At 41.0% G+C, this 23721-nt stretch overlaps 1 protein-coding gene across 2 annotated transcripts in view; it reads right to left on the reverse strand.

The window, feature by feature from the left end:
- Positions 1–1501: 1501 nt before the first annotated feature.
- fam222aa (family with sequence similarity 222 member Aa) overlaps positions 1502–23721 on the reverse strand; it is a 48408-nt gene continuing 26188 nt past the window's right edge. For both annotated transcript variants that reach the window (XM_079450979.1, XM_079450978.1), the window contains 2 exons: positions 21896–22053; positions 1502–4691 (listed from right to left, as the gene is read on the reverse strand). In XM_079450979.1, the coding sequence (XP_079307105.1) occupies positions 3232–4691; positions 21896–22001 (1566 nt within the window). In that variant the 5' untranslated portion in view covers positions 22002–22053 and the 3' untranslated portion in view covers positions 1502–3231. The remainder of the gene's footprint in view (positions 4692–21895; positions 22054–23721) is intronic.

The raw sequence follows: 23721 nt of genomic DNA on the forward strand, positions 1-23721 counted from the left end.
GAGTTTAGCATTGCACTGTAGGTGCAGGATGTATGTTTGAGTTCAGGTATTCTGCGTGTTTATATTCCCTACAGTTCTCCTCGTTTGACTTCAAAGCAAGCGGTACGCTATTGTGAGCAAATCCACAGTAGATCAATACGACGCACTCCAAGCACGCTCAGTCTGACTAAAACAATCAGATCTTACATGGGTACTCTACCGAGACACCACAGATATCCGAGGAGATACAGCGTCGTCTTGCTGTTTTCTGAGGAGATTATTTTACCAGCTCAAACATAAAAAATTCTTCTGCTTCAAAGTTCATGCGACGAAAAGTGAGAGGACTCATTTTTTTATACATCAGTCGCGGTGGACGAAGGCAGGTTCTTCTGTCATATATTGAATATATGGACGGTTTGCCTTGTATGTTACCAGCAACAAGACAATAAAATACTTTCCCTCTTTCATGTAGACGATTTAAAAGCAACAACAAACGGATGTTACTGCTAAGTGTGCATGCACGCTTTTGTGGCCCAAACTTTACTCCCGGTACACATCCGCAAAGAGTTTCTGCAGGTTATCTTTAGAAAACAAGCAAAATAAATAACAAGTTACATTGGCTTGCAAGTTAAAAGTATCTCTAGCCGGTATGATTTTAGGTTACCAGTAGAAGAACCGTTACTTCGCTTTGTTACTTCCGTTATTTCAACCCATCACTGGGTCAAAAATGGACAAACTCAACCAATGGTTTTAAATGAACAGATTCTGGGTTGTTAAAAATCTAAAAAATGTAACCAATGATGGGTTGAAATAACCCAACAATTTATTTTTAAGTGTTTTGGCTAAGCGTATAGTGATAAAGGTTTGAAACAACTATGATATTCTTGACATTCTGACTTTTTTACTTTATGACACAAAACAAATGCTTGCTTGCAAGTAAATGGGGGACAGTGAACAACTGGGTGAACTATCACTGTATATATGTTACACGTATATAAAAAAATACAATACAATGTGTTTTTATACAATGATTATACTATAAAATATTAATATAAACTAATATTGATATAAATAAAATAAAAAGATATAGTTAGTATATTATTAGCCACTAGACAGACCGATAAACAAACACAGACCGGAAGCTAACTTCGGGCCAGGCGCGTGTGTCCGATGAAATAAGGTTGCACTGGAATTTAGCACCAACGAAATGGTTTTAAACAATGAAGCATTTGTCATCTCACTTTTTAAAGAAAATCATTATATTAATTGTAAGCATATTTATTAGAATTTTATTTAAAATTTATTTTTGCATTCATCTAAATTTTCTTTTGTGCTAATCTATACTTAACAACCAAACCGCTGTGTGAATGACAAGCAACATAGTTAATATTCATGAACAAAACTGATAAGTTTTATAATGTGTAATAACACCCCCTCCCCCCACTTAATAGATCATCCCCATCCCATTGGCATTAATGAAATGCATCTGAATAAAGACAAGGTCAAAGCACAGACATGGGTTTTTCAATAAAGTCTTGAAATCAGTTTATTTTGCACCTCAAAACAAGAAGGGAATGAATATGTGTTACATTGGGAATGTAGACACAGCTGTAGTTTACATTTTTTTTGGTGTAAGCTCAGAGAAAACAAAATTGTTAATACAGTCATAATAATTGCACTTCATAAATCTAGACTGTAGCCAGCTCTTGCCTCCGACAGAACCCCCCGTTGCCTCTCTCGAGTTTCTGAATTCAATTTACCGGTGAAATTTGACTGACAAAAGAAATGCTAATTTAACGCCGGGGACCGCTGTGCCCATCCAATTTTACTTTATTTCCCCCTCTCTCTGTCCCACAAGGCATTAGTCTTCTCAGTAATCTAAGTGCAGTACATTCACAGGAAAGTCACAGTCGGAATAAATATTTCAGTGTTGAGACAAAGCTTACGAGCGGCCCCAACCCTGCTCGAAACCTCTAGCACGGAGCCGAGGCGAACACTCATCCTCTCTGTTTGAGAGAGGCACCACAATGATTGTTTTCATCGTTTCTAAAAGAGGAATGGTCAAGTGACACCTCCATAGGTTAACTCCCCTCAGCGATATCTATTATTAGCATTAACGCTTCAAAGCCGTGAGGGAGGACTTAATTGCTCCCTAACCAATCAAAACCTTCCGCTCTGAAATTAAGAATTCCTACAACAGACAGCTCATTTCCAGAATTTAAAAGCATTTCGGCATGTCAGAATATTATACGATGTTCCATTTAAAGGAACCTCAGAAATACCTGATCGGCCAAACCGAGCCGTTTTTGGAGAATGTGAATTCCAGTGTGTAAGTAAATAAATGAGAATTCTGTTGTTTGACCCTTGGTGGCGATTCCACCATGAGAACAGCAGAAATTATACTGCAGTCAAAAGAGACTAAAATCAAAATAAAAGACTCTTAAAGAAACATTTAAAAACCTAAGCATTTTACACTCGTACTCCCTTAGCAGCCAATGCATATTATATACTACAAATATATATAAAACAACAAAAATAGGTTCAAGTCTTCAAGTTCTTTAAATACATTATATTCAAACTTCTAACTTCCATCCTCCTAGTACTCTCACAAAATTTTTACACCCCAAGCAGTGCAATTTCTATGAAAAACCATAATTCCATACCGCTAAGCTTTTTTTAATTCAATGAAATATCCATTAACTTCACATAAAAGCACTGATGTTGTCGCTTTTTTGGTCTTTGCGATGCTGCTATGTGGCTTTATCTATTACAGTGTTTAGTGAGCACATGTATTTAACCATGGTGCTTTAAGACCGTCATCCTCATCATTCAATCTAAAACTTGCAAGGAGAGACTATATTCACTTCATATAAATCATTGACTCTCACCCAAAACATAACATATTAGTCTGATGAAATAATTAAAAGGGGAAAAAAATCACCAAAAGAAACGATTTGAAAACAACTTCCTGGTAAAAAAAAGAAAACCAAGAATCACAGAATCCGCGTTTAGGATCTTGCAACATTCCATTTGCCAGCCACTCTCTCAGCTCTGAGCTGAGAGGCACATATTGGCTTTCCAGCATTCATTCACCATGTTTTGATCCAGATCTCCCCAGTCTGCTTAGAGCAGTATCACCAAATTCCACTGCAAATCCAGGCAATCCGCAATGGCAACATATCCACAGTTTTTGATTAAAGATTTTCCAGCAGGTCTTTACAATGGTCAGCCTGACCCATCGCCCGTCTCATCTTATCTGTAAACAGGGAGGCGGATGTGTGCGTGCTGGTGGTCCAACAGTCTCGGCACGGACACGGTCTCGTATCCTTTCCCCAACATCTGCTCCTTGATGCAGGGCGGATGGATGTCGTTGATCAGATATTCCAGCGACTGGAGACTGCTGCTCAACACTGATGTATTACAGAGACTTTTACTGGGCAGACTACAGCACAGGCCACCCGTGCTGTCTATGGGTGGGTGATGAGGATGGTGGTGATGATGATGGTGATGATGAGGATGTTGGTGATGATGGGCGAATACAAGCTCCCTGTGCCCCGTCGCCGGTCCGGCTGTGCTCGTGCCACCAGGCAACTCTTGGGGGTTGTAGCAATCGCTGTCTGGCGTAACCAGGACACTGTTCCACGGGGGCGCGAAGTACTGCCCGACCGAAAAGTTACCGTGCATCCCCACGCAGTTCAAAGGGGAGGAGCTGACCTTTTCGAGCCCGCCCCCACCACTTGTACTCGCCGTCATCGGATAACCTCGGGAAGAGGACACCTGGGCTCCACCCAGCATTATTGATCCTCCCGGGATGCAGGTTTCGGGAGACTTGCTGACAGCGCCTCCTCCGCCGCTTCCCCCACTGTACATCCTCAACATCGCCTGCTGTTGTTGCTGTTTTTGCCACAGCAGGTAGTCCATGCCTTCGGGATACACTCCGGCTTTCATCACCTCCCCGTTTTGCCCTGGTAGCACGGTCCCTGAATAGGCCACATTTCCCTGCGGAGCCACGCTGGTGACGTAAGTCCCCCCTGAGGTGTTGATGGCACCTTGTTTGGATGGGCTCGGGTTCAGAGCTCCTGTAGACGTCCCATTGTGACACACCTGCTGCAGAGCCTGGGCTTGGCAGTGCTGGTTGATCTGGTAAATTATGCTCTGGATGGAGGGAAGGTTGGACTGAGGAGGGAGATTTAGTCCTCGGCCCCCAGCCACGGGAATCACAGAGCCAGCCACAGTGACGTTAGGGGGCACCGACAGCGTGGTGGCCTCCGGGGGTTTGGGGGGACCTGTGTGGTACACAATCTGTCCGTGGCAATGACCTAAAGTGCTGCTGTTTGGAGGCGGATAAGGTGCCACCGCTATCTGCGCCGGAGACAGCTTAGTCCTCCTGCCATCTGAGTTTTTGAGAACGCCCTTTGTGGAGGGTACGAAAGATGAAGAGGATGATGAAGATGATGAGGTCGAAGATGACACTTTGACGATTGCTAACAGACCCTGGAAGCCTCCTGTGTGGATATGGGGGTAGGGGCTGTAGCGTTGTCCGGTGGTGTCGTATCCATTCACAGTCCGATTAAGGTGCTTGTGTTGGGGGACCCTGATGTTGGTGGGGAAGATCTTGATGGACAGCGGGCTGTTGGCCGTCTTCTGCGCATAGGCGTCCAGCTCTGCTGCGCTGGGGTAGCGCGGGGAAGGCATGGGGACAGTCAGCTCACCTGCAAAGCAAACAGAGAGCAATGTCATGAGACAGGCATTATATCTGACATGAGTGTTGTTTCAACAATTGTTATGGCAAATATTAGACTTTTTGGGGAGTTTGACAGCTATTGGTCACCACCTTTTTATCATTTCAACTTGTTGAATCGTGACAAGACTAAGCTCCTTTTGCATCAAGCCAATACTCGTTCCGCTGAAGGCCACACCATTGTTGCCTCCAAAGTTTGCCATTTCCTTATCCATGTGACTATTAGATCTTTCTGACTTTATTTGTGTACTTTATTGCTGCCAGTTTGGCAAAGACTTGCACACAAAGAACATCAGTGTAAACGTACAAACCGCAGACACGCAATATATTACAGTATACGAAACACAGAATGGTTTTAAACCCTGTCTCCCTCTAGACACTGTATTTGATTCCATACCCCAGTTTCTCTCCCTCTCTCTATTCCAGAGGACGTTTATCTCTGGATAAATAGCTCTTTTTAAACTCGAAATCAGGCACCCAAGGCATTATTAAACCAGTGCTTTGTGAAATTAATTTGGCCTCTCTTTTGTTCAAAATTGGGTTACCCTTGGAGACGGAAAGGAGAGTGCACAGGAAGTAAAGAGGATAAAAGACTTGTTTAATTGCACTGACACATTTGAGATTTATAAGTAGTACCAGCAGGTCTTTAGCCTTGACCAGGCCAATTTCTCAATTATTCAATCAGACCATCTCCAAATGAGGAGACAGACCTACATTACCCCACCCACAAACCTCCAAAACTCCGCCCACAGGGAATTCGTAACCGGGTTTCTTAGGCCAGAAGACTCTAACTGCACTGACATCTTTAAAGATGCTACAAAAACCACTCGCTTCTATTAAAACTAGCGGAATTTAGCCATATGTCGGGCAGAGCACAAAATTTTAAAACTCAGTAAGTCTTAATGTCTGTCTTCAGACAGAAAGATAAAGTGGCCAGGCGTCTGGAGCCTGTTCACCCTTGATAAAAGCAACCTGAATCTTGAGTTTTCTGAGAAAAGACTTTTGGGATTCTGAGAAAAGGGGTTGGGAAACAAGAGGAAAGAGCAGCGCTAGGCAGAGGATGAGCGGAGGTGAAGGGCCGTGGTGAGATTGGATTTAAACGACATTATTCAGGCAATTTCATGGCTACTTAGTTCAGTGCTACAAAAAGGCAGAGGGGGAGCAGGCGAAGCACTCAATTTACAAGTGATAAATCAACTGCCACAAATGACTACCAACCCTTGCAAAAATGATATTTTAAAGAGAAGCATTTCTGCTTGTTTTTTTATCGTTCCCACTAAAATTAAACCACCGCAAATGGCGGCGTCAGCAAATGTCAGAGTGATTTTCCCAACCTCGAGGGATCCAGCTGTGAGGAAGTTGTCAAATTTCAGATTGTCACACTTCGGACGCGTCTGAAAGTCTTCGTGGCTTCCATTAAGCTGCCACAGTTCAATCGCTAATGCAGCTAAATCTACAGCATCCATGTGCTCTAAGCCCTTGCAAATCTAATGGCATGTTGTTAAAAAATTCCACAGGAGAACTGATGATGTTGCATTTAGGAAACTGCTTAATGAACCTCTAGCAGTTAACATCTGTGAAAGTCACATCAAACTCAAATCTTCTAGCAGGTAGTAGCCGTATCTGTCCTTTGGAATATTTTTTTTGTAAATTATTGAAATATTTTTGATTGCACATATTCATTACATATGCTTAATTTGAAACCAACACACTTTTTGTGAAACAAAGAAGGTCACAAAGAAACTGAAAACCTTGATACATTCTATAGCAGGTGAATAGAGCTTTGAAGTGGTGGGAGATGCATCTCACTCCTCTACCCAAAACTGTTTCATGTATATTTATAGGGCGTCTTGCTTGACCGATCGGCTTCAGGACCACAGCATTTCAATGGAATTGGGACCCAGCCTCTTGACGTTGGCAAAAAATACAAAATTGAAACACACCTCTGTTTTGGATCACTTTCATGCCCGCCTCTTTCAGGTTTATATCACACAGACAGAAACTCCTAAACCAAACCATCTATTATTCTCTCGTGGACTTCGAGACCTTCAGAGTCTGAGGTACCAAAGCAAAGCATGCTATTATGATTCCTTCCACATGCATCACAGTTGGACTGATGGCTTTGGTACAGGTACACAATGTTGTTTTTTCAAACACAACCTTGAGACTTTAAGAAAAATGAAACTCGCAAGCAACTGAACTGAAAAATCTATTTTTAATAGATGTATTGGGCAAGATTATAGACTGTCATATTGAATGCCTTTGTAGCCCTTCCCTGGGTCTGGATGCTGATTGGTTAATACAATACAAAATTAACAAAAGTCGACTAATAATCTTGAGTAGGTTCTCATGTCAAAGACATTCTCTTTTAGTGGGAAAATAACATAAATTGTCTTAAAAAAGATTTACATTTTTTACAAAAATCTTTTTTATTAATTAAACCACTTAAAAATATTGTCCTTTGGTCGTGATACTTACAATTCAACATGTTCTCTATTTTAAATACATTTCGAATGCATTTTTTTACAAAGAGACCTGTCTAATGTTCCTGACTTTAATGTCATGACCTATTTTTTTCCCATTATGACAACGTTTTAAAGAATTAGATATGGAATTTTAAAACCCTGCCTGAAATTTTTCTTTATTTAACTATACGCGTCCAAGATCAAGGTCAGGTCACATTTGAAACAACATTAACGCAGAAATCCAAATAATTCTAGCAATTCGCCACTTTGTACCGACTATTATGTTTAATAACTCTTTTAAAAGGATTCCTGAGACTACAGAGATCCGGGCGTGTAAAGCCTGTACGTTAGTTGGCATTTTCTCGGGCAGCAGATGAAAGGATGCTCATCTCCTCGATGTCACCGTCTAATTGGAGTTGTTCTAAATGGGTCAGATGAAATAGGGGGCTGTCGAGCATCTGTCCAGCCCATGCAGGGCCAGAGCAGGGGCCGACACTTTCAAGCCTCTCGGTGACAGCAGCGCCACGGTGCTTTGATGTTTCTCCGACAGCCAGCGCAGAAGGATGGGTGGGGAGTGTTTGCGAGCGCGTTGTGTGCACGACCCGACAGACAGTTTCCTCACTTCACTGGCTCCCAAGCGGAAAAAAGTGGATTTCAAAGCGACATAGCTGGTCCGTATGCAAATGGAGGAGCCAACTTTCTGATCTCATTCACATGGGGGGGGCCGGTATGGGTCGGATGGGATGGAAATCTTTGATCATCACATGGTTTAATTAAGAAACAGCCTTTGCCATGTCACTCTCCCTTAGGTTTCAATCTCTCTCCTCCCTTCAATCTCGCTGCGCGATGGGGGTGAAAACGTGCTAATTATCATTAAAGCACGGCTAATACTATCGCTGCCCTGTGTTTTCGGATGACAAATGCGTATTTTTCGTGCCTAAAGAGGTGTGTTGAATCTTTTTCGTACAATGGATAAAGCCGATGCTGCCGTCTTTCTCTCAGCGCCTCCCTCTTGTTGTTTGTCAACAGGCTCCCGGACCCGACCTGCCATCAAAGGGTTTCACACTTCACAGGCCACGGGGATTAGAGGCCTTTCAGAGTCATAGAGAGCGGCTTCAACCCACAAAGACCTCTGGCTATTACTGCAGCTATGAGCACAGGGAGAGACGGACAGGGCAGTTTGAAGTAGCCATCAATGATTTTTAGACCTGATTAGATCAAAATGAAGATCAAAATAAAATAAAAACTGGCGTAAGCAGGAGACTAACTTTCAAGAATTCTCCACCCAAATATGAAAATTCTTTCAGCATTTACTTGGCCTCATCTGTATATGCTTCTTCTCTCAGTTAAACACAGATAAAAAAAATTTGTATAAATGAAACAAAATGAGAGCAAACGATTAATATTTTGAACTAATATAATATTTTACAGATCAAGGAGTTGTTTTTCCATGCAAACAAACCGATCAGTGTAGCATGTCATTCATTTAAAATCTTATTGGTTCTTGCATAAGGAAAGCTAAAAATAATTGTACTTCATTTTGTGTTTAAATTTTTTTTTTCATGTTTTTTTGTTTATGGCAGTGGGATTCTAAGCAGGTCGTTTGAATATATCTAAAATATATTTTTATATAAAAATATCAGTAATGCAGGTCCATGTCTAGTAACATTTGACTTACATTTAAAAAAAAGATTCTTATTTAAACTCATTTAAAATAGAAGCTATATATTCCTATAAGAGACCACCAGATGGACAAACATACCAACTGAACTTAAAAAACACAACTTGACAAGCTTCCTCACACTTCACCCCATGAATAACTGTCACACAGCCTTCCCCTGAGTGTGTGTGTGCGTGAGATCTTTCATCGGCTCAGACCTGCGTGACTTATTGGTGCTCGATGTCTGTGATCACGCTTGCGAGCACAGTACAGATGGCGTTCTGTGATAAACACAGACACTCACAACTAAACACACACACACACCCACACGACAAGCTCGACAACAAATTCACACAAAAGACACGCTCACGCCACATACGCAAACAAAACATACTCCGAAAACAGGCAAGCACGAAACCACATACTGACACATACATACACACACAAACCGGATTGGTGGAGTGAGAAATGTTGTGGTTACTCCTGTTTGCAATGTTGTACGTGTGTAAGGATGCTAATGTGGGGCAGGCGTTCTAACAGGTGTCTGCATGGGCGACAGTCTGCAGTGCCTCCTGGGTAAAATGCTTCACACTTGCTTCATCTCGACATGCGACAGCCTTGTACGGATTAATTATTTCCCTTGAGGAAAGCAGCAGTCCTTTTCCTTCTCTCTCTCTACAGAACAAGAACTATCGTGTGTGTGTGTGTGTACTTGCTCTCACGAACACCGGTTCCGTCCTGTCCATTTCTTACCCATTACTCCTCTTCTTTTAACAGAAATGATTGCTTGCCGTTCTGATGCCTTGTATTTACCAGCAATCTAATATCACTGCCGTCCTCAGCGAGCGTATTCGCTCATGCGTCGCGCTTTTCTCTTTTCTGGCATACGTACAAATGAACCGGTCCTGCCAGGCACACAACATTCGGAGAGAGAAAGAGCGAGGGAGGGAAAGATTGCGGGAAGCAGGATGGCAGGGGGATAATTAGCAGAATGACCTCTGTCCTTAATCACTCGCGGCTGGCACTGAGTGCCCGTGTGTCAGAGCAGCAGTTCTCTAAATGCCATCTCTCATTACCGACAATGCACACCGCACACACAGAATGCACAATAAAAGACAACAGGATAAAATCCCCCACAATCCCGGCGCAGCCTCGCGCACCTATGTTCTGAACGCTGACCTTCCATCGAGGAGTAAACGGGTCGGGGCGAGTGGTGCACGGTAAGGCCCGGGTCAGCTCGGGATGCAGATAGTGACCAGACGGAGAGCGATGGAGGCTGGGCTGTGCGCCCTTCACGCTCCCTGGGCCGTCCTTGAGCGAGCAGGCAGTGTGGAGGAGGCATAATCCTAAATACTCAATTAACACTACTCTAATTAGCGTGTATGCGTGCGCTCTTTGGAGGGGAGTTACATTTAAAAGGATAAGAAGGAATACGAATATGAGTATGAGTGGGTCGAAAATTGCTAATGGAGGTCCTAAAATAAGTGGAGTTTTCTGTACAGGTCGTTTATTCGTTCTTTTAAGCAGTGCATCAAGTGAAAGAGAGCAAGAGAGAGAGTGAGAGAGAGTGAGTGAGTGAGAGAGATGTGTACATGCATCCTCCGGGATGCATCTACAAGAAATGATGCAATGATGAAAGAGAAGTTGTGACACAAAATTACTGAATACTTCAAACTACCGCAGTTTCAATTAATCACCAAGAAATATCAACTTCCCATAGAGATCAGAAGATGACATATTATAGTACTTGAAATGTTCAGCATTATCTGCGCTTAAGTCCAAAATATGCAATGAACAAGAGGTTAAAAAAGCCCGAAAAAGGTTGTGTAGATCATGCAAGTTATGGGGTTTAACAGCTACTGTCATCAGAACAAAGAATACACATAAAACCACATCAACTTACAAATATGGGTTGTGGCACAGATATAGAGCACAGATAAACAGGAACTGATTCTGAGAAATACACACATGCAACGCAACATCCAGTGGGTTTTGAACGTTTTCCCCTTTTGAAAGCTTGCTTATTACCGCACTGTCAGCAAACTGTCAAAATAATTGCTTAGAGATGGGACCTAACATCAGCTTCAAAGGATATCGACTATACACCCATGTGTACACGACACGCGACCTTAGCAAGTTTGGGCCAGGCCAACTTTCTTTTCAATTGGAGTCAGGTGCAAGCTGTGGCCGCTCTTTGTCTCTGATCTCTTATCTTTAAAGTTGTCACTTCAACAGAACTTAGGCTAAGTCTTAATGGACACACCTGCATTTATTAATTAATTTTCACGTATATCAAGTGCTTAAGAATGTAAAATATTATATACAGTATAGAGTTGCAATCTTCAGATCTCAGGGGGCATTACATGTCATTAAATGTAATGAGTTATCATGCACAGCTAATGAGAAACGTTTTAACAACTTACTTCCCGTGCGAAATTCACCTAAAACTGTTGTTCTGCAATGACAGTAACCGACATAAAAAAAGACTGACCACATAACACAAATTATGCTAATGCACATGGTGGTTATAACCCAGATAGCACGGGTATGTCTGCAAAAGATCTGTAATACATCTGCTCTGTAAAAACATCCGATAAACGTCTTAGAAAAAAGGTTTTACATACGTTCTAAATCCTAAACGTCTTACAGAGATCTTCTAGGTGTCTATATGACATCTGACAGAGCAAACAATCAAAAAATATGTTTTGCAGATGTAAATGCAGACATCAAATAGATGTCTCCCAGATGTATGTGGGCTTATCAGGGATAGAAATTATGCACATACGCCAACTTATAAATATCTGAGATACCTTTTTCATCACGTATCATACTCTGATAAACTGATTTAGAAGACTTTAAATGCAATTCTGCATTTCATTTTTTGGATTTTTGGATTTTTGCACCACGTGCAAACTCCCACAAACAAACCTGTGTTTTCTTGCTCTATAACCCTATCAGCCGTGAAGTGGTTTCACAAAAGTGTGAAGGGGGGGTGGATGTGGGTATGGGGGGGTGGTTGGAGAGAGAGAGAGAGTGAGCGCACTAGGAGCTTCTGGTGTGGTTGTATTTTAAACAATACCTGCCTGTTGCTAATGGTCGTGTCATCTGCTCTTCTCTCAGACTGATTACTCAGCGATTACTAACCCAGGCCCCCAGCCGCCGTAACAACCGTTGCAGGCACAATGGAGCTCTGAATGTGGCAGCTGTTTGAAGCTCTACAATTAACCCAGCATGCCTCTGTGTGCCTCTGTGCCTCTAATTGAGTGGCGAGCTGAAAGAACGCGCCTGTCCTCCCCCAGACCTCCTGCACCACAGGCTCGGCTACACATCTCTGCCCCTTTCAAACACACACACAAGCTAATGACAATAATGGCAGAGGATTGCGGACCTGTCTTCCTGTCTGCCCCATCCTGGAAAGAGATGTGAATATGCATAGCTTGATGAAATGTATTGTTTCAAGCTCATTAATATTCGAAAACTGGTGATCAAAAACAATGTAAATAAGGGTGCACATTAATGTCAGTGCAGTACATGGGCATTTCCCTGAAAATGTCAACCTTACCGTGAAAATTTTTTGTTTTTTTACCAACGGGTTTTACTATGCTAACAGCACAGATATCAAAATGTTGTGGTTCAAACTCCCATATGAGGTCTCTCTTCAAGTTTCTAAAGCATTTGTTTTATTTGAAGTGCAAGATTTTTCCACAGTGAGATAAGTGCCATTTTTCTGGATGATCGCATCCATAACGGTACATATTCCTCATAATGTGTTCTTTTTGTTCACATCCATAATGCTTGTGTATCAGCCTCTTTTTAAATAAAAAATGTGTTCATAGATTGACATTTTTGTGTTTGTTTAGATTCTAAATATATATCAACAAATATAAATATCAACACAATGTCACGTCCATAACCCTGGAATATCCCATATACTGATTTTGTTATAGTTAATAGCAAATAATACGATGACCAATAAGATACAGATCTGGAAAATCTTTAAAGACACTATTCGCCCAAAAAAATTTATTCTGTCATCATTTACTAACCCCTGATTTGTTTCAGATCTGTATAAATGTCTTTGTTCTGATGAACACAGAGAAAGATATGTGGAAGAATGCTTGTAAACAAACAGTTCTTTGCCACCATTGACTACAGTAGTAGGAAAAAATGCAATGGTAGACAAAAGTGCCAACGAATTTTGCTTTCCTACATTCTTCAAAATATCTTCTTATGTGTTCAGCAGAACAAAGAAACGTACAAAGCTATTTTTCGTACTATGGTGGTCAATGGTGACAGAATTTTCATTTTTAGTTTTAAGCGCATTTTATACATTTTTTATACATTTATTGCCTGAAACTAGATGTCCAAGAATCCCTTATACTGTCAAATAGATAAATGCTAATATATAAAAATAAACATTATAGTATAATATAATCACTGATGACCGTCTACTTAGGGTGTCACTAAAATTAATTTTACTATTTAAATAAAAAGAAAGGCTCGTGTTAAACAGGCAGGGTCAGTTAAAATGAAAAAAGCTGTCTAAAGCCTAATCTAATATTTTGTTAGAGCCAAATTGTTTTCTAATTTTAAAAGATTAATTTCCTGCTCCGCTCAGTGTGAACTGGCAAAACATTTCAACTAATTCCCCCCAGACAGCAGCCGGTACCCAATCAAAGGTGAATCTCTGAGCTAATAAGCACAGGGGCTCCAAGTCAAATTAAAATGCACATGAATAATGTGCTTGATACTTAAGACCTTCTCTGAGGAAATAAAAAATTGTTACATTATTTTCTGCAATATCTACCCGAGGACGACACAAGTTTAAATGTGTAATACTTCAATGTGACATCATTTAAAAGTAAATTTAATAAAAAAACAACATGTGTTTTGGATAGCATTTTGTCTTTCTCACACACACACATTCCATGTCGTTTTTAAAAGTCTGAAATCCTTTTTACAAACTTCTCTCCATTTCTCTCTCTCTCTCTCTCTCTCTCTCTCTCTCTCTCTCTCAGCGAGTTTTATTGGGGGTGCTTGCCGTCTGAAATCACCTCAGGGCGAACGCTTTATTATCTGCGGTCAAAGCGTCACTACAAATACCATTCTACACACACAAGTGTCACTTTGCATTTGTCTACTTCTCAGCCTGTATCAGGCAAGCAGGGCAAAGGCTGCCTACACACACACAGCGTGGGAAAACAGACAACACTTGTTCCTTTGCCGGCATATAAAAACCTTCTGCTTCATTACGAAGATAAAATACTGAAAATATATTACGTAGTTATCTGGAATACTCTAATGTGATTGGTCAGTCGTGCTAAATAGAATTGAACAGGTGGCTTTAGCTTAAAGGGATAGTTTAACGAAAGATTTGTAGGCCTATTCTATACTTTTATATTTACTCACCCTCATGTCATTACAAACTTGTATGACTTTCTTTCTTCTGCAGAACACAAAAGCAGATATTGTGAAGAACGTTGGTAACCAAACAACACCGGGCCCCATTTAATTCCTCATATCTTTTGTGTTTTACAAAATAAACGTTTGAACGCCACAAGGTTGAACAAATAATGACAGAATTTCTATTCAGGGCTAAACTATCCCTTTAAATCTCAATGAATCTGTAATGCGATTTTAGTTTTTATGGTGTCATGCTTTTTTGCTATTCAGCACCCAACAGCTTTTCTGCCCACAATACCCCAGAGGACAACGTGAGGTACTAGAGATTATAAAGGAAGATGAATAAGAGATCCTCTGCTCTTGTAGCAGTAAGAGAAAGATAACAGCCCCTCCTCTCCTAGAGGAGAACCCCATCCGCTCGCTCTCCTCCTGACGCCTCTTCATCATCCACGACAACAGTGCCAGCAGCCGACAAACTCTGTGCTCCTCACACCCGTGTGGAATGCTAACCGTCAGCAGACACGTCAGGGGCATTGTGGGACGAGAACTGGGCGACATTGTGTTCTCCAGTCGGAGGTGTGAGGGAAAACAAAGCATCGACGCAAAAAGCAAAATGAAATGTTTGTAGAAATGCACATAGAGCTATTTTGGTATGTTCTAGTGGTATCTCAAACCAAACGAAGTATAATTTGATTAATGCTGTAATTGTAATCATTAGAAGAAGTTCAACAGTGGGGTTTCAGGAAAAAAAACGTTTAAATTAAATGCTGTAATTCATCAGCAGGATGTTGTGTCTTTAAACTTTATAGAACTTTTTTAAAACGTCTACAGAGGAAATGAATAGGAAAATATTTCCAGAAACCCAGACTGCGTTCCATTCATGTCTCGATTATGGTATTTTATGTGACATGTTTTGTCTGTATTGTGTCGGCACCTGCCTTGAGACAAATTCCTTCTATATCTTAAACTCAGTAATGAAGCTATAAAATTCCCTTTTATCCCATAATCCACCTCCTGTCCCTGGATCTTATCCAGCCCACCGACACACACACACACACACCTCTGCATGTGGAGGTCTACCGATAACCACCCACGAAAACCAAAACATGAAGAGGACCATTTAACTTTTATACACCAGACTCGGAAAGAAACCACCTCAGCCAACCCACATACGCCAACAGAGTTGGCAGGGTCACTGAATCGACAGAAAGAACAGACCTCTATATCTGTGCATATCTTTATGGGAGAGTGAGAATTTAAGGCACCGTAATAAAAGTTGTCATTGCAGAGAAAAAAAGATTATGGGAATGACAGCATTATTAACAAATGCTTCAAAGAGTACAAAAGTCAATTTCAAAATAATAATTCCTGTTCATTTCATCCAGAGGGAAATAGTTTTTTAAATTATAAACCTAACAAATGAACATCCAATTTAAAGACAGACCTACCATGAGCTCAGAGGCTATTAATGGACGATATATAATCTGAAGTTATTTAAAGGGATAGTTCACCCAAAAATAGATTCTGTCATCATTTCTTCATCATTTTCTGTGAAACACAAAAGATGATGTTATGAGAAACATCTAGGTTTTGTGTCCAAACAATGAAAGTCAATGGGTTGCCAGTGTTGTTTGCGTTGTTGAAGAAAGAAAAGTCATAAATGGGTATATGAGTAAATGATAAAATAATTTTCCTTGTTGGGTGAACTATCCCTTCAACATCAACTCATTTTTTTTTAAATTTTTATATTGAATCATTTCTATTTTATTTGATACCGCTCACAAATATTCTCATTGTAATAATCTGACGTTCAATATAACGAATAGATAACCCAAAACATAAGAACAAATTCAACTTCACTTTAATCTGAAAAGCTAACCTCTTTCTTGACTGGTCGATTAGTATCAGGAGAAAATTGTCAAAAACAATAATTCACGAAGAACGCGGACACGCACACACATACTCGCACACTGAGATATAAACACAAAAGCAGCAGCTAGACAAATCGAAATGTTAGACCGAGATTACACGGACGAACAAGATCTCAAAGGAACAGATAACAGGAAGAAAAAATGCGGCTTTGTGTGTGTCCTGACAAACCGAGGGATCTCGCAGGGCGAGTATGCAGGTAAATAGAAAATGAGGGTTGCCTGCAGCTAGCCTGGAGCGATTCTCAACCCTTCTGCTCTTTCATTTAGGAAACAAGACCACCACTGCTTCAAAATGAATATTGAACCCCACACACACTCTGGCAACACACAACATTAAGCAATTCAACCAGTTATGAGCCAGTGTACTAGCAAAAACTCCTACTAGACGGCCAAATCACAGGAGGGACAACATTTGCGCAATCTATTTCCCTCTCCCAACACTTATTTATATCTAAACATGTCTTTGTTTGTTTTTGACAATGTGTCTGAGAATATTAGACCGCAGAGACGTGTAAGGACAGGAAACAAGAAACCCAATCAAGCAAACCGCGTCTTTCATACTAATGTGTCTGATTCTCATTTGCAAGAGAAACTGTTGGCACACACACATGCACGCGTATGCACTTTACCCAGAGGAGACTGTGTGTGTCAGGCAGGCTATTCTAATTGATGTTAAAGGTCCCTTAGGAGCAACACTGTTAGATTTGCACGTCGTGTACAACACCCTTCATTCTCTCTCGCGCAGACACACTTTCTAAATATCATCTGTCCTTTGAAAATTTCTTCACACTAATATCCTCTTTCTTCATAACACATTACATAGCTCTATTAATATTGTACTTCATTGTCAGACAGATGTTTATTCTTAAAAATATAGCTAATCATGACTTGTAAGGTCTTTTGAGGTGGTCCTAAAATGCAAACGCTGCCTAAAAATTGCAAAATCACATTCAAATGAGACAAATATAGGTTTAGATTTTCATCAGGATTATAAAGTTGCTTTGCATACGATATTGAATTACACAATAGTCATAAAACGTGGTAAAAAAAGCAAGTCTGTTTCGGTGGTCGAAAGCAAGTCTGTTTAGGTGTTCCTAAGGCTTGAAAACTAGCCAAATCACATTCCAACTCTAATCTTATAATGTAAAATGTAATGTAAAAGCTATGTTTAGAGTAGGGAATAGAAAATATCATTACTCGGTTATGAAAACAAGGGATGTCCTCACTTATGCAGTTAAACAAACATGTCCACGTTTGTGTTTTAAACATCTCTATATCTTGTCCCCTAAAGGAGATTCATTGGGATCTCTTTTCCTCTCTTCCTCCTCCTTTCCTGTCCTCCCTCCCTCCAACCCATACATACACCTGGGAGGCCTGCATGCCAGATTAAAGGGCATCTCCTCTTTCATTTACCAAAGCCATGGCAACAACCACCAGCATCCCAGACCTCCTTCACCACTCTGCCCCGCCCCTTCTCCGCCTGTGGCACCAGGATGGGCACAGAGAGAAAGCTGGGTCCCCAGCAGGGTCTGAAAATGAGCCTGTGGGTGTATGCGCAGGTTTCTGGCAGGATGATCGCCATACTGAGTCTTGTAAGTAAAGTTTTACTTACAAGTCCAATTGAACATACTAACAATCATGTACAAAAAAAGAGATTTTGATGACTCCGGTCAGACTGAGCACACAGGTAAATCCAGAGGGAGAGAGAGATGGAGGGGCGGGGCATAGGACCGTCCATCAATTTTCAATACTAACAGGACCACATCTAAAAAAAGTCTGAGAAAATTCCCTGTGGACCCACAGGCATCAGTACTCAATCCATGAGAAAAGGTCAAAGTATGCAGATTTCTACTAAATCCCGTCTGACTTTGGAAATTTGGGTGAAAGCTTTCAATTTTGCAGCACATTTAAATAATTCTGAGTAAACACGCTAGGCTTTTTTTCACGACTGTAAAGAGTAAATGAAGAGAGAGAGAGCGCGTTCGAAGTCCAGCATAGAGGTCAGTTGTATATCTTCTCTAATTTGCTCGGCCCCGGAGCCCGTGTCTCAAGGGTGTGCTCTTATGAGCAAGGATCTGCCCTCATGCTCAGACTTTCATGTCGCCATCTAAGCTACTGGCAGACAGACGGGGGGCGGGGTGTGTGGTGTTGGGGGACGCTACAAATGTCACCCAAACAGGGAGATTTAATTAGGAATGACAAGCCCTGACACGGGAGAGTGCCGCCACATACTCCGAGAATTTAGGCATGCTGAAAGCAAGCGGCTATGATTTATAATTTAACTAATGCATAGCGTTTCTTTTTCATTTCTGGGCTGGAAGGGGGAAACTCAAAAGGCCTCTTCACTGAAGCTAATCTAATACGATATATTTTTTTAAAACAGCCGGTCAATGTTTTTTCCTTCTTACTCTCCCATACCTCCACTTTGCACTTTGGCCGCCTCTTTCTGCACAGCCGGGGAAAGAGGTGCGATAATGAAAACAACCCCCGTCCTATCGCGCCCTCGCTCTCGTTTCGCCCGCTAAGCTCCGTGCGCTCGGGGGAAATTGATTGTCTGGCGGGCCGATCCGTGCGCTCGCAGCTGATGCCGGAGCCAGTTAAGTCCTCTTTTATTGAGGGAATGAGGCATTTTTAATAGGAGTCGCACCAATGAACTGCACAGATGCTCCTCATCTGGATGAGGAGGGGGAGGTTTTTTCTTCACTGAAATAACCTCTCTCTCTCTCTCTCCTCAGGTGAGATCTGAGGTACAACAAACCAAGCAGGTACCAGTTTTGCTCAGTCATCTCCAGACTGCCGGCCTGCTTCTCCAGACTTCACAAGAGGAGCTGTGATAGGAGCTGGCTGCAGACGGCAGACCATAGTCTTTCTCTTTCTCCTGTCTGCAGCCTCAGACAGTGTAGTCTCACTGAAACCAGAGCACAGACACTGAAACTATAATCAATTACAAGCACACAAATCATAATTGTTACGAACTATTCTCAAACAAATGCAAACGGAGAGACCAGAAGGTGAAACTGTATGAGGGAGTGAGTGAGTTACTATAGTACTAATACTTAAAATAATCTATCGAACTGGAACAAATAAATATACTAATAATATTATATATATATATATATAATATAAATAATGTATATTTAATCCTTCTATGCTTTGGCTGTGTAAAGACTGTTTTTCATGCTAATAAAGCTTTTTGAATCTGAATCCGAGTGATTAAGAGGTTGTTTGTTTCTATTGATTTCAGCTCTGGACCCCTACTGACTGGTTCTTAATAAGGAGCAGTTGAGAAAGGAAGTGGCTAAATCCTGCTGAAATTGGAGGAACGGAATCAATGTACTGTCAATTTCCCCCAAGCAACATTTTCTGCCCTTAAAACTTTCTAACCACCTTCGAATCAGCTCTGTCCACCTGCATTTCCACGCATCCATCCAACCTTCACTGCAGAAGTCACCTTATTCCTTTACTCTGTAAAAGGTACGTCAAAAGGCTCTTCACAGCGATGCCATTGAAGAACCATTTTTGGTTCCCCAAATAACTATTTACTCAAAGGTTCTTGCAATAACAATTGTGTTGTTCAATGTGACAATCGCATGTTAAAGGTTCTTTATGGCAGAGGTTTTCAAACAGGGAGGGCCTTCGGGTTGTAAGGGGTCCCCAGAAAATGTCAAGGAAAAAGATAAAAGCAAAAATGCTAAACAATGTAAACAAAACTTAACTAAACATTATTATTGTTTCATTTCAAGTGTTTATCTGCCTTTTGCAACATGCTTAGTTGCCAGAATTGTTTATATTTGTATATTCCTTGTGCTACAGTGACAGTTGCTAGAGTACAAATACACTTGAATCGAAAATGTCTCTTCAAGGTTACGGTCTGATCGCACGCACGCGCCTGGCCTGAAGTACTGGCCTGTTTGGATACAATATAATCATTTATTTTATATTCAATTTATATTAATAGTAATGTATATTAATATTTTATTGTATAGCAACTGTATTGAATTCAATTAAAACTACTTAATAGTTACTGATTCTTTGCTGAGGGTTTGGGCCACATAACGTTTATGTTACTTGTTTGCCATTGAAACAGTCTATACATTTAATAAGTTGTTGTCCTTACATTATTCAATTTACTGTTTATCTAATAAAGCTGAAATGTTCTCTACACATTAAAATTATAGATGGGTGTGTATTTTGAAAAAGGGGGTTCCACATTTTGGGATCCTTGGCATCATAAATTTTGAAAACCCCTGCTTTATGGAACCATTAAGGTGACCCTTTCCCCAAAAGCTTCTCTTTCATGCCACTCCTATTTGCACAGGAAGGAGAACCAGAATGATACCTCTCTGATCGGTGAACAGCAGGAGGAACGCGCCATCCTATTACCTTTAAGCTGCTCTGAGCTTACAGCTGAACCTCAGGGATAGCCGGTCAGGAGTTACACATTCATCTGTTCGTCCTCACTCTAATCAGCTTGCGCATGTGGAATATTGCCATGTCAACACAAGGAACCAAAGTCATGGAAAAATCCAAGTGCAGGACAACCCCCCCTCTATTCTTTCCTTTCTTTTCCTCCTCATTACAGGAAGAGCTCCCCCAGTTTAAGTCTAATCTGAGGCTTTAAGCAGAGCCCCGGGATCTTCTATCGAGAAAACACACTACGCCGTTCTTTGCTTTCTTTAATCCTGTAGCCTGTCAGAACGAGTTTAGTTTGTCTGTAAAAATCATTTGTGTACCCTAAACAAACAGGAACACCTAACTTTAGACAACACGCGCCAATACTGTGTGAGAATGTTTTGTGCGAGTTCTGTGCGTGTGAAACCCTCATATGGAAAATGAGCAGATTTGTTTGTGCGTGCATTTGACCGTGTGGGTCAGCAAGGACGTTGTCGCTGCAAATGTTTAGCTAACCCGAAGGCCAGGGTTGAGGCCATGTTAGAGAAGCTTGTTTTTCATTTTTGCTGATTCTGTGGCTTTTGAACGATGAAACGGACTACAAATGATCCATATATTGTCACAAGATCTGGTAAATAGTCACAGAGAAGATTGTGACGAAACTCAAACACCCGAATAAAAGCCACTAGCATTTGATTCAAGGCCGTGAATAACGAGATGCAAGTATTGTGAAGATTCTTGGGGCATCAAATGAATAACATTTCAAGGGTTGCCATAAGCTGATTTTATGATCTCTTCAAGCTGGCACAAAGAGCCGCAAACATAACAATGTTAAAGAAAATCTATAGTCAGTTCGTTTTATTCATCTGCTCCTGTACAGACAGATTAAATTATTCTGAGCATAGATAGACGGAAGTCTAATATACTGTGTTAGTTTCAACGTAACAAAAGAATTTTCACTTTCAAGCACAGATGTTCGCCAATATTTACATCAAAATATTTATGACCTGATATAATAACCTGAAAAACATCAGAAAACTTCAAACAATTAAACATTCAAAGTTACTTTTGGCATTGTATCAGCAAACTTCTGATACAAGTTTGAGGTCTGACCCAAAAATGCTTTTTAATTCATATTTAGGATTTTCTATCCATTCTGGACATTTATTAGCTGCTTTTCTCAATTACTATATCCAATCATGCATTCTAAAAAAAATTTGTTTGAAAATCATTTTAAGCATTTTTTTCTCCTAATCTAAAACTTTTGACCGGTACCGTAAAAAGAGACAGAGTATGAACATTTGTATGTGTTTAATGTGCTCACATTTGCGGTTGATGTGCTGTGTTGGCTCCAGACTCTTGCTGCTGCTGCAGACGGCTGTGGCGTGCTGGGGCGCAGGATTCTGCCTCCTCTGCAGACAGGCCAGCATGACTGCGCAGACGCAGGTACAATTTTACAGCCGCTGGTTTGCCGAGGCTGACCTGAAGAACAGAAAGAATTCAGTTAGCATCAAATAAGTAAAACCTATAGTAAATGTTGCAAAAGCCCTTTGGGAACCATATACCTGTATATGGTTTCACATACTTGCATATAAAATACATATATGCATTTAATTCGGTTCTATTAACTCACACGGATGAGTGTGTGAGTTGGAAGTCTAATGTTGCTCCAGCTGCCTCTCTGCTCTGTGGGCTGAATTACAAACACACACCTGCTGCATCAAATGAGAATCCAACAGCCTCATCCTTCCTGGCCAACCCAAAACACTCATCCATCAGCGACCTATCACTATTTTCCTTCACACCAGAACCATAGCTGCTCCAAAAACACGCGGACAAAACAATTGCTGTGTTGACATTGATATTTACGCTTTTATCCAAAGCGACTTACATTGCATTGTGCTATCATGTCCCATGACCTTGGCATTGCTAACGCCATGCTCTAACCACTGAGCCACAGGAATAGCTTTCTAGGTGCTGATGTGTGTTTTTATGAGATGATGGGTTTAAAAAAGCAAGAAGTGGAGAGAATGCAACAGAGAATGAGTGCGAAAACAGTGTGTCTGCAGTTCAGATGGCCACTGACACAGTGTTTTGTCAGAACAAGGCTGGAGGCGATTTACAGGAGCTTGTCATAGTGGAGTACGAATGTCCAAACAATGTGTGTGTTTGTGTGTGTATAACATGCTGATGAGTTGGGTGGGGGGACCAAATGCCAAGCGCACATCAGGGCCAGTGACGGGCGTAATCAATCTCCCCCCGGGCCATAAATCTCTGGCTGTATTCCTCTGCATCCTTCCATCTTCTCGCTCGCTTTAAAGGAGGTGGAGAAGAGGCTCGCTGCCAGGCATCCGACACAGGAAACGGCAGCTCTGTCGGTGAATGTGTGATTGGGAGCATCTGACTGCAGATCAGGCAGCCGCCCACCACTAGCGCTTACCCAGTTTTAAGACGTATAGAAATAATAAAATCAGGGTAAAATGTGCAAAAAATTGCATCATGTTAAATTACAAGGAAAATCCCACGGGAATAAATTGAGGTAAAATGCTTTGCTTACGTTATAAAGTTAATGGATTTAGCATTTGTGAGGTTCATTGTCTTACCAAGATCAGGACTATGATTTCATCACCACTGTGCAAGCGTAGCGTACTTTGATCTTTATTAACATCACATCGGATCTGATCATCAGTCATGAGGCATTTACAGTCAGGTCCAGAACTGTTTGGTTCACTTTTACAACAGTTTATGGTATGTCTTTGTGTAAATTTTCTAGAATGACCTGCTGAGATCCATGTACTTTAAGAGCCACGGGTTAGGACGTTTCCATTTCCACCAAACAATCCAATTAAGACTGACTTCTATTGTGGACACAAAACCAATTCAAGGTACAGCCAATATTCGGTTACCAACATTGAAAATTCTTTAAAATATCTTCTTTTGTGTTCTGCAGAAGAAAGAACGTCATACACGTTTGAAAGAACAGGAGGGTGAGTAAATATGTGAGTAAAAAATTGAACTATTCATTTCAACAAATGCATAAGAACCTTTATCTTTGTTAAAAGCATCCTGTCAAGTTCTTACGATTTTATCAATCTGACTTTCAGAAGAAGAAATCCAGTCAATCCCAAAGTATGCTAAATCACTGTTTAT

The sequence above is a fragment of the Barbatula barbatula genome (genome assembly GCF_947034865.1).
Source record: "Barbatula barbatula genome assembly, chromosome: 2".
Taxonomy (NCBI): domain Eukaryota; kingdom Metazoa; phylum Chordata; class Actinopteri; order Cypriniformes; family Nemacheilidae; genus Barbatula; species Barbatula barbatula.